The 15459-nt window shown below is 39.2% G+C and overlaps 1 protein-coding gene across 1 annotated transcript; it reads left to right on the top strand.

Moving 5' to 3' along the window:
* Positions 1–1165: 1165 nt before the first annotated feature.
* Positions 1166–3591, top strand: LOC118799273 (red-sensitive opsin-like). Its single transcript, XM_036559011.1, has 6 exons — positions 1166–1413; positions 2202–2498; positions 2610–2778; positions 2887–3052; positions 3143–3382; positions 3493–3591. Exons 1-6 carry the CDS (start codon positions 1311–1313, stop codon positions 3589–3591), a joined length of 1074 nt encoding a protein of 357 aa, XP_036414904.1. The 5' UTR covers positions 1166–1310.
* Positions 3592–15459: the final 11868 nt, after the last annotated feature.

Raw genomic sequence — 15459 nt, 5'->3', positions numbered from 1 at the left:
AGCATTGATTACTCAAAATTGCTCAGTCTGATGTTGAATAGCACCAGAGTTTATTTATAACTCTGGTTAACAGTATTCTCTCACCAAAAGGCATGACTGGCTGGTAAACTGGCTTCCAGGTACCTTTCATGAATATACAATACACATTTTATAATAGAGCCATTCACTGTTGGTGGTAAAGAAAAGAACAAGCAATAAGTGCAGATGCAATTATGTCACTACAGTCAATGAGTATTTGCCTTTACACAGCACTGCGAGTCAACACAAAGGAATCTAGGCTAATGAACAAATCACCTCTGCGGTGAAATCAATTGTGACTTCACACCCACTCATTGTGTAATACCGCTAATGTAACTTTAAATACCTTTTGTAGCCATCTTGCATGAAAACAAAAATCACAAAAAAACTAAATAGATATATGCTTATGTACAGTATATAATATGGTTCTATTTTTCTTGTGATGAAAATAAATGCAGCAAATTGAAAACACTTTCATCTCTCCAGGTCTGTTTTTATTCCACATGCAAAATCCCTGCTGATAGGTGTCCTCTATGGCTAAGCTATGGCATTTTTTTTTTTACTAACAGGTCTGAATTTCTACATTTCTCCACTGCCTTTCTGATCTGTATGTAATAACTGCCATTTAAGCTTGAGGACTTTTAAGAATAATGAACCCACACACGGAAGCTGCTTGTGCCTCACAGGATTTAGAGTTTTAAAGATACTTACAGGTCCTCCAATGAAAGAAGCCAGTCAAATGTAATTTCCGCTTTCATTCTTATGGGGCTAAGCAAATTCTCCTGAATCCTGACACTAAAAGCACTTCTTATCCAAGGCAGATTAACCTCAGACTGAAATGCTGGCTTCTGCTTGACCTAGGGCATGTATGCATGAGTGTATAAAGTGTGCTTGGTCCCCTGGGTGTGCTGGCACATGCGCAAGGTGCAGAATGTTGCTTTAAGACTCAAGCTTTGCAGGAAGATTTGTGAGGACAAATGACACATTCCCTTCAATAAGAGGCCCACCTCCCACCATGACCTTATTTCAGCTGGTCAGTGTGCTAATCTTTGTCAAAGTAAGCTGGTATAAAATGCCACAAACCCTCAGTGTAAAGCTGTTGGATGCCAACTCTACCACAAAGGAGAAGGTAAAGAAACAAAGGAGAGGCCAACCAGAAGAAACACAACAGGTAAAAAAAATCTAGGAGATTTTTATATATATAAGTATACTTTTAATGAGCGGCGAAGAGTTTCTGTGTAATAACTATCTTCATTTCTTCAAATAGCCTGCTTTAAGGCTTTTGTTTAAAAATGGCAGAGGAGTGGGGAAATGTCATCTTCACAGCCAGGAGATACAACGAGAACACAACGAGGGATTCAGTCTTCACATACACCAACAGCAATAACACAAAAGGTGAGAAAAAAGCAGAAGCATGCATTGGTGCCGTAAGCTGCACTGAAAACATTCAGTCAAATTACAGTTTAATCGTATGGTATGCCCAATGTACAATACAGTCCACAGGCATGTCTAGGGGTGGGCAGGGGTGGCACCAGCCAGTACAGAAATGTAACTGGCCACCATGAGGGGAATTTTCCTTCACTTCTTTTTAGTAATGAAGAGAAAGTGGTTGTATTCTACTAACAATTCATTCAGATTCTCGGCATGTGTTTATCCTCTGAGAAAGAAAGCACTCTGGGAGTGTTTTGCACAAGTTTGTAGTGATGCTAGTGGCAAGCGGCAAAAACAGGCCAGAATAAAAGGCTATACTTGCTGGAATCAGACTAACCGTTACAATTTAGCTCACAAACTTAAAATGTAGTTTTGCTGTTTAACTAAATAAATATTATATATAAGCTACACCCATTTTAAAAACATCTTATCTTTAGCTTTGTGTTAAAGGCCCTTTCAGCCATGTTGCTTAAATGCAACCTGGACAAAAGGAAGTCAAAACAGTTCTTGAATTGTTATTTATTATTCGTTGGTTTAATCGAAAAGTCATTCTAAACGCATTTTTTTCTGCTTCAAGTCAAATTACCCCCACTCCCACCCCCCACCCCAGTTTCTGTGTGTGACTAGGACCCTTAATCTAAAATTGGTCAGGACACAATGCTGCACCTGTTGATGATAATTATATTTATCTGAAAGGATGGAAACTTGCTGGATGACACATGAATGACATTCTTCCCCTCTTCTATTTACAGATCCCTTTGAGGGACCCAATTACCACATTGCCCCAAGATGGGTGTACAATATTGCTACATTATGGATGTTTTTTGTGGTCGTCGCCTCAACCTTCACCAATGGCCTGGTACTGGTTGCCACAGCCAAGTTTAAAAAACTTCGTCACCCTCTCAACTGGATTTTGGTCAACCTTGCTGTGGCTGATCTTGCAGAGACACTGTTGGCCAGCACCATCAGTGTCTGCAACCAGTTCTTCGGCTACTTCATCCTTGGACACCCATTGTGTGTTTTTGAGGGTTACACAGTTGCTACTTGTGGTAAGTGGACTCAAGATCAAAGATGTAAGCACTGAGTGACACAATAGCAAAGCAACCAAACTGCAATGCAACTGTTCTGTGATTGTTTTATGTTCACTATGAACTCATCAGGAATTGCTGGTCTATGGTCTCTGACAGTCATATCATGGGAGAGATGGGTGGTGGTGTGCAAACCTTTTGGTAATGTGAAGTTTGATGGCAAAATGGCAATTGCTGGCATTGTCTTCACTTGGGTCTGGTCCTCCTTCTGGTGTGCACCTCCCATTTTTGGATGGAGCAGGTAGGATCTTCTTTCAAACTTTTTGCAGTGTGTGAAGTGTTGATTTTCAAGATAACTTTACAGTGTGGGGGGACACAAAGAATGATCTTTTGTTTATTTGCCTGACAGGTACTGGCCTCATGGTCTGAAGACCTCCTGTGGACCTGATGTGTTCAGTGGAAGTAAAGATCCTGGAGTCCAGTCCTACATGATTGTGTTGATGATCACCTGCTGCATCATCCCCTTGGGAATTATTATTCTCTGCTACATTGCAGTGTGGTTGGCCATCCGTGCTGTAAGTTGTTTCACTGGAAACAAAACTTTCCAAAAATTTATTTCAGAAGTGTCTTTTTCGAAATTTGGTAATTGTTCTTTCCTCTGACAGGTCGCTCAGCAACAAAAAGATTCAGAATCCACACAAAAGGCTGAGAAAGAAGTGTCCAGGATGGTGGTGGTCATGATCCTTGCCTATTGCTTCTGCTGGGGTCCTTACACTTTCTTTGCCTGCTTTGCAGCTGCTAACCCCGGCTATGCCTTCCACCCACTAGCAGCTGCCATGCCCGCCTACTTTGCAAAGAGCGCCACCATCTACAACCCCATTATATATGTCTTCATGAATCGTCAAGTAGGTCTTTGCTATTGAAAATGCCTCTCTTACTTCATCAGATAACCCATCACATAAAATTGCCAATTCAGGATTGTTCCACAATCAAGATTCTCTTTCTCTCTTTGTAGTTCCGCTCATGCATCATGCAGCTCTTTGGAAAGAAGGTTGATGATGGATCTGAGGTGTCTACATCCAAGACAGAAGTCTCCTCTGTGACACCTGCATAAAATATCAAGTATACCTCATACACATAAGGCAAACGCAAAGGGGATGTCAGAAAGTTGGATATATTTTTAACGTTCTTGAACTTCAAAGATGTTGCTACGAAGCATTCAAAATCTTTTGTAAGGAAATCTGAAAGTCTGTCTGTATGTGCCAATGTGTCACATTGTTTGAAATGGTGTAAAACTTGTGTGTAAAAATTTCTATTTACACTGTACTATCTTTAAAGTGAGTGTGACCATCATGACAAAATCATTATTATTCCAATCTTTAAAAAACTTAAAGTGAAAAGGCGCTGTCAATCAAAATATGGAATTACTGTCATTAAGCTTTCTGTGTAGATAGATTTCCACCAAAAAAAGAATTTTCACTTCATATGTTACATTTTTTCTGACTAAAGTAAAAATGTGCAAAAGGTAACACTACTGGATTTTAGTTTTTCAGCTAGAATTAAAGGGGAGTTCCAATCTGTATGATTAAAGCATTTAGATGCAAACAAAGTCATTTAAAGTGATTCAGTGTGTAATGTGACAGCAGTGGTGATTCAAATGGGACATCCAAAGTATATGGCCTTTAAAGACTACCTCACAGTTATTGCTACCACATAACTGGGTCCCTATAGCATCCCTTAAGCAGCCCCCACCACCCACCACCCCACCTGATAATCTTTTTTTTTTTTTTTAAGTTTTCAGATGCGACTGAAACTGTCATAAAATGACCCCCATCCCCACCCAAAACCACTTTAAACTATCACCAATTTCTCTCTGTATTGTGCTCTTAAAAATTAGGCCCTCAGTAAAGTGAGTGCACATTTATCCAGCTCAGTGATAATCAGATAATGCTTCAAACTCTCCAAAAGTCTAATAGTCTTGTTTGGCTCTTTGTGCATCACATCCTCTTGTTTTCAAAACAAGTTTATCATCTTAGGTGGTATTTTCATTTGGAATTTATGACTGTTTTAATAAAAGACTGTTTTCTGAGTACAAACTATGCCTTTCTCTGGTTCTTCTTCACCCAGACGCTACAGCAGGGTTGGAAAATTCCGGTCCTTGAAGGCCAGTATCCAGTATAGTTTGGTGATTGACCTACTCAAACACACTGGCATACACTTTACTGTTAATTGGCCGGTATAGTGTTTGAGTAGAGAAACCTCCAAACCGTGCTGGACACTGGCCCTTCAGGATTGGAGTTATGCGCCCCTGATTTACAGTATTGATACTTCCGTATTCTCACATGTTCTGCTAGGATGCTGAATATGTTTAAAATCATCATTACAATGGATTACTTAGGACTCATAAGATAAGAAGTTAAAAGCCAAAGCAAGACAGCTACTTGGCTATCTAGATATTTTACCTCAGTTTGGCTGAGAGTAAATGATTCTAATAGGTGTTCTGGGACTGATTCCAGATGCATTTGGTGGTTTCCTAAAGGGGATCTAAAAGTGTCCACAGGAAACTAGTGGTCTATAAATTTAACCAAAATCTCACAATTAGACTAATCACTCCATAAACCATACACAAAACTGCTGCATAAAGACTTGGGAGACTTTGAGAATAAGTTGTTCAGAGGTCACGATGTCTACGATGACCAGTGAACCTACGATGAGTTTTTATATTGTGATGTCACAGCGTGTCTGGTACTGTTATGAATTAATAGTGAAGAGTGTTCTATCTAGTTTAAAGCAAATGTGAACTGAAAATCAGAATGTGTTTTTCTTCCTTGGCATAATATATTTCAGTGAAACAAGATATTTGATATATTGAAAATAATTGTGGGTTGAACATAATTTTATTCTTCAGGAGTTGTTTGGATCATTAAACATGGGCATTCAGGAATGATTAAGGAGTCAGACTCTAATGGTGGTGCTTGTTTTGCAGAAAGGCCAAAAAAAATAAAATAATCAGATTTAGTCAAAAAATGAAATGCTACAATACGTTGAAATGTATTTTCTGCAGAGGTGTGGACTCGAGTCATATGTCTTGGAATCAAGAAGGACTTGCGACTCGACTTTGACATGAACACCATGGACCCTGACTTTGACTCGGACTTGAGGCTCATGATTTGGAAAGACTCGAGGCACAAAGTGGAAGAAACATGGAGAGGCGTCTAACTGCAGACTGCTACACAGTCGGTTACTTTTGATCTGAATGGATTTGTTTCCTGCCATAAATTTAATATACAACAGCGTCCTCAAATACTGTTACTGTGCTTATGCTCGGCTTATTAATTCTGGAATGTCAGAATTCAAATTCGCCTCCATAAGCTAGAAACAAGTGAAGCATCAATAGCATCAACAAGCCCTCACTCAGCCCTTAAACTCTTTCTGGAGAAACTTACCAGTTCACCTCATTTCTCATTGACAATTTTCCTCATGGTAGCAAAACAAAAGAAACAGTGCTCTCTCTATTTGACCGAATTTAGCAGCTTCTGCAGGTGAAACAGAGGCTGAAGTTGACTTTTTATTCACCAGCTTCATACTGCAATTTGTCATACAACCTTATAATGGCATAGAAAATTCAGATAAGAAACTGCCGGTGAAAAAAGTCAACTTCAGCTTTGTACATTCACCATCATTTTGCTGTCTTTTCTGTAAACTTTGTTCAGTTCAGTTGTTTTGGTTTCTGTTGTCGTCTAAATTCAATTCAAACTAAAAGTTTTTTTAGTTGGCTGAGCTGGTTTTTATTCTTCAAATATGAAGTTTTTTTTTAAATTGAACTTAACATACATACATACATACATACATCATCTAAACCGCTTATCCTTCTGGGTCGCGGTTTGAACTTAACAGTACTTTTAAAATTCTTTTAATGTTCAGTGTAGTACTCTTTGTGTAAACCATTATGTCTGTCATGGTTAGCTGTGCACCAAGGATTTTGTATTTTAGTTGGAAGGGTAAAAAAAGTTAATAACAAAATGTAAATAAAAACAGAATGCAATTTGTTGCAAATCTCATAGACCCATATTTTACTCACAATAGAACATAGAACACACATCAGATGTTGAAAGTGAGACATTTTACCATTTCATGAAAAATATTAACTCATTAAGAACACAATGGTAGCAACGCATCTCAAAAAAGTTGGGACAGGGCAACAAAAAGCTGGAAAAGTAAGCGGTACTAATAAAAAACAGCTGGAAGAGCAATTTGTAACTAACTCACATGATTGGGTATAAAAGAGCATTTTAGAAAGGCAGAGTCTCTCAGAAGCAAAGATGGCCAGAGGTTCACCAATCTATGAAAAACTGCATCTAAAAATTGTGGAACAATTTCAGAAAAATGTTCTACAACATAAAATTGTGAAGACTTTGAATATCCCACCATCTACAGTACATAATAACATCAAAAGATTCTGAGAATCTAGAGAAATCCCTGTATGCAAGGGACAAAGCTGGCAGTCATTGGATGCTTGTGATCTTCGGGCCTTTAGGTGGTGCTGCATTACGAAAACAGGCATGATTCTGTACTGGAAATCAGTGCATTGGCTCAGGAACACTTCCAGAAATCATTGTCTATGAACACAGTTCGCCGTGCAATCCACAAATACACATTAAAGCTGTATCATGTAAAGAAGAAGCCATATGTCAACACAATCCAAAAACACCACCGTCTGCTCTCGGCTAAAGCTCATTTAAAATGGACTGAGGCAAAATGGAAAACTGTTCTGTTGTCAGATGAATAAAAATTTGACATTCTTTTTGGAAACCACGGATACTGTGTCCTCTGGACTCAAGAGGAGAGGGACCATCCAGCTTGTTATCAGCACACAGTTCAAAAGCTTGCATCTTTGATGGTATGGGGCTGCTTTAGTACCTATGGTGTGGGCAGCTTACACATCTATAAAGTCACTATCAATGCTGAACAGTATATAGAGGTTTTAGAACAACATATGCTCCCATCCTGACGTCTCTTTCAGGCAAGGCCTGCATGTTTCAGCTAGACAATGCTAAGCCACATACTGCATCCATCACAACAGCATGGCTTCGCAGAAGAAGAGTCCGGGTGCTGAACTGGCCTGCCTGCAGTCCAGACCTTTCACCAATAGAAAACATTTGGCGCACCATGAAACGAAAAATCTGGCAAAGAAAACCCAGGACTGTTGAGCAGCTAGAATCTTGACTTGAGACTTGACTTGGGATTTGAGTATCAAGACTTGAGACTTACTTGTTACTTGCAACTTAGTGACTTGTTCTCACTTCTGATCTGATTTTCTGTAGTTTCTGAAACACAATTCATTCATTGTTGAAAGCTTGATTTTAACCTGTTTTTTATTTTTTAAGATGCAGACGATGAGAAATGCCGGTTAGCAAGCTAGTCTGTTGGCATCCACACTGCTCTCACTTTTCTTACACTTTCACAGCAAAAGCAAGTAAAAAGACTTCAGGTTAAATAAATTCTTGTATGGGTGTATTTACCTAAAGTTTGAGCAAGAGATGGACTGTGCCTGTGCATGTCACTTCATCATCAGCTGATCCCCTCTCAGCCTCTCAGCGTGGCAAACAAAAACTTCAGAAAACAGAGCTTACACTCTAAAAAGTCGTGTGTTAAATAACAACACACTTTTTTTACCCGTTTTAACATTTTTTGTGTCATACTGTTTTCTGATTTAACACATTGTGTGTTAAAAGTGTGTTAAAAATGTGTTATCAGGAAATGGGCACAGGAATATATCAATATATTCAATATATTTTTTGTTAAGAATGAAGTTAGAAAAATCCACATTTAAGAAGATTTTCTTTTTTGTAAAACTTTTGTGAATCCAGCCCCAGATCTTTGAATTGTCTAAGTTTTTGGAGAAACCCCCCATGGAACCAGAGGTCATGATGTCGACAACACAAGTATAACCGTTTTTCTTGCTATCCAAAATGACCAGCTGACACGTGTTTTCTGTGTAATGTTGCTCCACATATACCTTTCTGAGGTGAATGTATTGTAGCATCAGTGAAGAAGAACGTCCTGGAAACATTGTGCTTTAAAAGTAAAAGCATTTTTATTGAACAGGCAGCAAAAGAGAACCACTACTCAGCACCAACCAAGCGGCCAGGATAGTGGGTAGATCACTTCTAGCCATACAATTCTACTCCATGGTAGAAACTTAAACCACCTAAGCAACCCAAAGCACAGCACAGAATAACACATGCAACACACAGACACATCTCCTTGCATAATATCAACTTTAATAATGAAGTCTCTCCTCTTCGCATGGCCCCCTTGCATGGCCAGGCCTCCCACACTCCTACGGTAGTACAGCTAGTGGCGGGGTCACCACAGTATTTAAAAAGAACAATTTTAGGCCAAAAACTTTTCTCAAAACAATCTTAAACCTTTTTCAGTGTCATTTGACCCATACATCTTTTGATGTATGGCACAATATCACTTCCATTAAAAGCTTTGCTCATTAAAAGCCCACTTGTTAACAGCTCCGTTCACCAAAATTTTTTACTTTTTGTATCTTAGTTTCTCAGCTCAGAGAAAACACATGCTGAGGAAATTACTGATTTTTTCAACTCAGAGGCATATATATGTGCAAATCAACCCTACATTTAATTGAAAATTGAAAACATTGAGAAATGTTCCTGTTTTATGGAAAATACATGCCCATTTGGAATTTGATGCCTGGGGCAAGTTTACCACTGTGTTGCGTCACCTCTTCTTTTAAGAACACTCTATAAGGATTTGGGAACTAAGGAAAACAACGGCTGTAGTTTTGAAAGTGAAATGTTTTCCCATTCCCCATGTAGTTTAGCATTGTCTTTCTGAAATAAACAAGGCATTCCCTGAAAAAGATGTAATCTGGATGACAGCATATTTTGCTCCAAAACATTTATACATCATTCAGCATTAATGTTACCTTCACAGATGTGCAAGTCACTCATGTCATGTGCACTAATGCACACCCACACTGTCATAGATACTGTCTTTTGAACTGTGTGCACTGATAAACCAGATGATCCCTCTCCTCTTTAGCCCGGAGGACATGGTATCCATGCCTTCCAAAAAGAATTTCAGAATTTGTTTTGTTGGACCACAACACTTTTCCCCTTCGCCTCCGTCCATCTTAATTGAGCTTGTGCCCAGAGAAGGTGGTGCTGTTTCTGGACCCTGTTTATGTATGGTTTCTTCTTTGCATGGTAGAGTTTTAATTTGCATTTGTGGATGCAGCAACAAACTGTGTTCACAGACAGTGGTTTTCAGAAGTGTTCCTGAGCCCATGCAGTGATTTCCACTATAGAATCATATATGTTTATAAGATCACTGCCAGCCGATATTGGTTTTTGGCCTTGTCCCTTGCACACAGAGATTTCTCTAGATTCTTGGAATCGTTTAATGATATTATATACCGCGGAGACAACTCAAAGTGTATAACAATTCTATAGGAACAATCAGACTTGAACAATAAAAACTTGTTATTTAACTCGCTATCTATTTCAGTCAGGTCAAGTTTATGTAAATAAATTTGTGAGTTCAGACCATGCCTTCAACATGTGGTGGTAGTATAAGGAAGAATTGATTGAGGGAGGGGGGAGAACTCTGAGAACTTGGGCTGGAGTTCTGGGCAGCTTCTGCCTGTAGCTAGAAGGCCAGATCCCCAAAAGGCTCCAGGATGAACTCAAAAGCTGTTGACGTCTGGGACTGAGTGATCTTCACATGATAAGAAGAGCTGGTTCTGAAATAACAACTGTAGCAGCTTGGGTCGAAAACTTGGTAAGACTGTATGCCACCGGAATATGGAAAAGCTGGATTCAGAATGAGATTGGTCAGATGGTCTAGCATTTGGGTATCTGAGGCATAGTATGGTTAGGTAGAGAAGTTCAGTCTAGGCAGAAAAGAGGTCTAGTAACATGGACCCCTTGTATGGTGTTGGAGTAAGTAGTTTGCTATCAAGGATGTAAGATGAGAAGAAAAATGGAGTAGATTTTGATTTGCAGAGTTTGATTTTGAATTTGATTCTGTGCGACACTGGCATGCTGCTTAACAGACATCCGGATCTGAACCCCCGATGAGCCAGCCAAGGGCGACAGTGGCAAGGAAAAACTCCCAGTGAGGAAGAAACCTTGAGAGGAACCAGGACTCAACAGGGGAACCCATCCTCCTCTGGTCGACACCGGATTGTGAAGATTGTGTTAAATGTGGCAGGCGAATGGGTTGGAATGGGAATAAAGCAGATTACCTGAATGAAATTAACATGAAGCAGGAATGGCTGTTGGAGGTAGCTGGTCCATACGAGGGTTGATGGGCTTGATGACTGAGGCAACTGGATGATTCTCTGGCCACTGCAGGAGGTAGTCTGGCATGGAAGATCCTGTTGGCAACAGCACGGTTGTTTAGTTATAACATTGGATGAGAATCACTTGATTGCTTGCTAGATCTTTAAGCCCCCAAAAAACTGACAATGGCGAGAGGACATGGCTCCCAGGACTGAGAGCTGAACGGGATGAGAGAGTAAAGGCAACGGCACGAGAGGAGTCAAATCAGCGGTGGCCGAAGAACGGTCAATAGACTAGGAGAGCAGCAGGATACAGGCAGCATTTTCAAACAAACCAATAATAGTCCAGTCAGAGGGAAAAATAAAGAAACAGAACCGTGGCAATATAAGGCTCATCCAAGACAGAGCTGATCTGATTGCGAACACGTCATCACGGGAATGGAAGGTGAGGATGTGAATTTATAGGGCGTTAGATTGAAAGAAGGAGGGGTTTCAGCCATGCTCCTCCCCTCAAACTTCAGTTATAACATAACTACATTAAATAAAGTAAGCACACGTCAACTATAAACTATGTACATGAACTCAAAGTGTGAAAAGCTGACATCATACTGTCACCTGAATATGGCTGGACCCATTCTGCAGCTGTATTTCAATGGTGCAGATCTCAAAGCTGAGCACCGACTCTCTCAGGAGACCATTGCCTCCCTCACTGTAAGGCATGAAACTGAACATAAGTGGAGCTGGGACATTAAGGTATTGGTGATCCTCTACTGGCACATGCAGCCTTCTATCATGCGGTCTCACAAGCCTTTGCCATTCCCAAGTCATCTGTGTATGACTTCGTACAAAGAGTGAGTAGGGCTGGCAGTGAGATAGTCAGGAAAGTCATCACTGGAGGTGGTAGGAGCAGGGTTTGCTCACTTGGCCGGATCCCCAGCATTCAGAGTGGCAGTTGGTGTTATTGACGGGTGTCACATACATATAAAACCCCCATCCATCAATGCACGGTCACTTAAATAGGAAGCTGTTACATTCGATCCAGCTGCAAGCCATCTGCAACCACCTAGAACATTTCATTGACATTTTTGTTGGGTATCCGGAGCCCGTGCATGATGTGAGGCTATTAAAGAGCACCACTTTATATACAGAGGGCTAATACCTACCTGCAGGGAGGTGCATCCTTGGAGATGAGGGTTATCCCTGTATCAGCGCACCTCTAGCTCATTATCCTTTACCGAGAGCCTGAGCCAAACCCTATACAGGCTTGTTATAATAGCATGCTCTCACGGGCCAGGAATATCATTTAAAGAGAATTTGGCATGCAAAAGACACGCTGGCGCTCCATCTTTTTTAAGGCCCTGAGGTGAGCCCTGTCTTTGGCCCAGAGGCTGTGGCATACTAAGCCGTGCTCCACAACATCTGCATTGCTTACGGTGACATAATAAAGCCAGAGGTTTTGGAGTAAAACTCTGATGATCCACCAGAGCCTACAAATACAGAGATGAGATTGCGTAACAATGTGCAGGACAATCTGACTGCAGCTGTGTCCGCACCACAGCACAATGGTGTTAATTATTTAGTCAGAGTTAACAATAAGGTTCCTTCAAATCTTGTTAAACTTGTCAGTTCAGTTACAACTTAGACCTAAATACATCTATTTAGCTCATGTTCCCAATATTTCCTTAAATTCTATAACAAAGTTTAAAATCTATATGAGAAAAGGATTTTCTAAAAGCTGAGCTGTAAAAGTCAGAATTGCAAATTCTTGAGAAATCTTTTCACTTCATGTTATTTACCATTTCACGTAAAGTTAAGATATAACATGTGCATATCATTTTATGCAAATGCTTAAATATTTCTTAGACAATGAACAGTATTTCTTTCCACTTTAAAACTGTGTTTTATGAGTAGCAAACTGATCAGGTAGCACAATGTGGTGAACCACCAAAGCATTAAGCAGGTTAAATACATAAATATACATACTATACAAAAGACTTTCCACTTGTTGTCCAACAAAAACAGACCACAGTCAACTTTTGTTTTCTCAGCACTCCCTGTCTGTCTTCTTTGTAGTTGATATTATGACTGCTCTCTTTCACCTACAAGGACTCCAGCTGTTCCAGCTTGAAGAACCCTTTGAAATAAAAATATGCACCATATTTAAACATATTTGCAAGTTTAATGTTTTACATAAAATAATAATTTAATAATGGAAATAGACTTTATTGCTCATTTTTAACTTTTTTTTTAGATTTATTTTTAATAAGGGTCGCCAAAAGATGTAGAAACTTCTTTTCCATTTCTTGCACCTCTTTATCTCTCATATGAGGGCTTAGTGTAACATGAAGCCCTGCATGTGCCCCCAGTTTCATGATTGACTGGGGCCCCATGTTAGGGCCCCATGCTGAGCAGCCTACAGTGGGCCAAATCTTTAGCACACATTTTCACCCATTTGCTGGGTTGGTCTGCCAACACTGAGGCCTACATGTGCCCACCATTTCACACACACTGCAAAACACTTAACCTCTTTTATATGCGCTTATATGGACTTGGCTGCAGTGAGGCCATATGTAAACGTTACCTTAACATTGTTAAAAATCTACCTTAATGATGTTAAAACATAATATCTGTCATAACTTTGAATGTTAAATTTTACTCAAGTATAAATATGACTACAAATAAATTTAGCTAATCAAAAATCTTTATTAATACAGCATCCTAATTACCAACTTAAAAATTCAACCATTACTTGCAAACCTTAATCAGGATCCAAAGCTTGAAGTGTCTGCAGATATGGCTCACCAAAGTTTCATTTGAGTGAGGTACACAACTTCATGCTGTAGCAGAATGTCCCATGTCCAGAAATGTCAAATCTCAGAATCTTTTTAACCACACAAACCCCAACAAAACACATACACTCATCAACTGAGTGTCTACTAATATGAAAAATGAATAAAATAATAAACAATAAAATACATTTTAAAATCTTAAAAATAAATAAATATAAAAAAAACTCAAAATGTGCAGATAAACAAATAATTAGTCTTTTAATGCCTTTTAACACCATTAAGGCCTTTACGTACACTAATAAATGATTTACTATTTTATTATTTTTTATTATTTTCCATATGCGGGCGGCACGGTGGTGCAGTGGGTAGCGCTGTCGCCTCACAGCAAGAAGGGCCTGGGTTCGATTCCCGGCCGGGTGACCAGGGTCATTTCTGTGTGGAGTTTGCCTGTTCTCCCCGTGTCTGCGTGGGTTTCCTCCGGGTACTCCAGTTTCCTCCCACAGTCCAAAAACATGCAGTCAGGCCAATTGGACATGCTAAATTGCCCCTAGTTGTGAGTGTGTGTATGTCTGTCAGCCCTGCGATGGACTGGCAACTTGTCCAGGGTGTATCCTGCCTTCTGCCCAATGACAGCTGGGATAGGCTCCAGCACCCCACCACGACCCAGAAGGATAAGCGGTTTAGATGATGGATGGATGGATGGATTATTTTCCATATTAACTGACACACAGAAACACACATACGCAAGTCCAATTATTCTCTCATGTTGTGGTCACAACTGACACCTACATTTTTCATAATAATGTGAATTCCAGCAGTGATGATTATTTGTCTTGCACTAGAACATGACAGAGTGGTGCAGTGGTGTGCACAGACTTGAGTGTAGGGAGGTATATGAAAATGCAATTATAGGCTTATTCTAACTTTGTCGTATTCTGTACGCAGACTTGATTCTCATTACACTGTAATGTATATTCAAACCGATTTTTTTGTTGCAGGAACCAATAATACACTTGATCCTAATAAATGTTTTACTAAATAATTACAGTGATAATGTAATAATATACAAACTTTTTTAAATCAATGACAATAACTTTTAGCTCATCCATAAAATGTATTACTTTTAATATTATTATTAATATGCAGAAACAGAACACTTTGCAGACTACCTTTATCTTTTCCATCTGTTTTTTGCAGCCAGCTCAAAGTGACAGCTCAACTGTAAATATTAAAACTGTCTCAATATCAAAACATCTCAATAATCCTAAAGATATGCAACTTGATTAACATTACCCAAATTCAGATTTGAAAAAAATTGAATGGAGCCATAAACTATGTAACCCACAATATCTTTCGTTTTTTTCCTTTCTTTTTAAATTTTTTTCTGGCGGTCTTTTCTGTTACACTTTAAGTCATGCAAAAGTTAACTTCCATTCTGGCACTTGTACATGTGCCATAATAAAACTGCTGCACTATTTAAGGTGGAAAGGAAAAATCGAATAAGTAATTAAGCTGCTAATATAGAAAGCAGTAAGCAGAAATAAAATAGGCAGTAAAATATAAACATAGCTAAAGCTATACTTTTCCTTTTTATGACTACAAACTACGTTTATCTTCTTCAGTTAAGTAATAAAATTCAACTGTCAGTTAGATAGCTAATGCTAATGCTAACTAGCTAGGTTAACTAGCTAACTAAATCTAACGAGGTTAGCCATAGAATGAATTTAAATTCACCAAACTGGCTAGTTAAAGTCTTCACCAGTTGCCATTTGGATCTTTAAATAGTCACATGGACAACACTTATTTACAATATGAATTTAACTCAGCTAATTCGTTATTTAGTGTCTTTAAACTTGCTCTCTTTTTCCATCAGACTCTC

Source organism: Colossoma macropomum, unplaced genomic scaffold (assembly GCF_904425465.1).
Source record: "Colossoma macropomum unplaced genomic scaffold, Colossoma_macropomum, whole genome shotgun sequence".
NCBI classification, from domain to species: Eukaryota; Metazoa; Chordata; class Actinopteri; order Characiformes; family Serrasalmidae; genus Colossoma; species Colossoma macropomum.
Note: the sequence above shows the minus strand (reverse complement) of the source record. Positions and strands in the feature narration are given on the sequence as shown.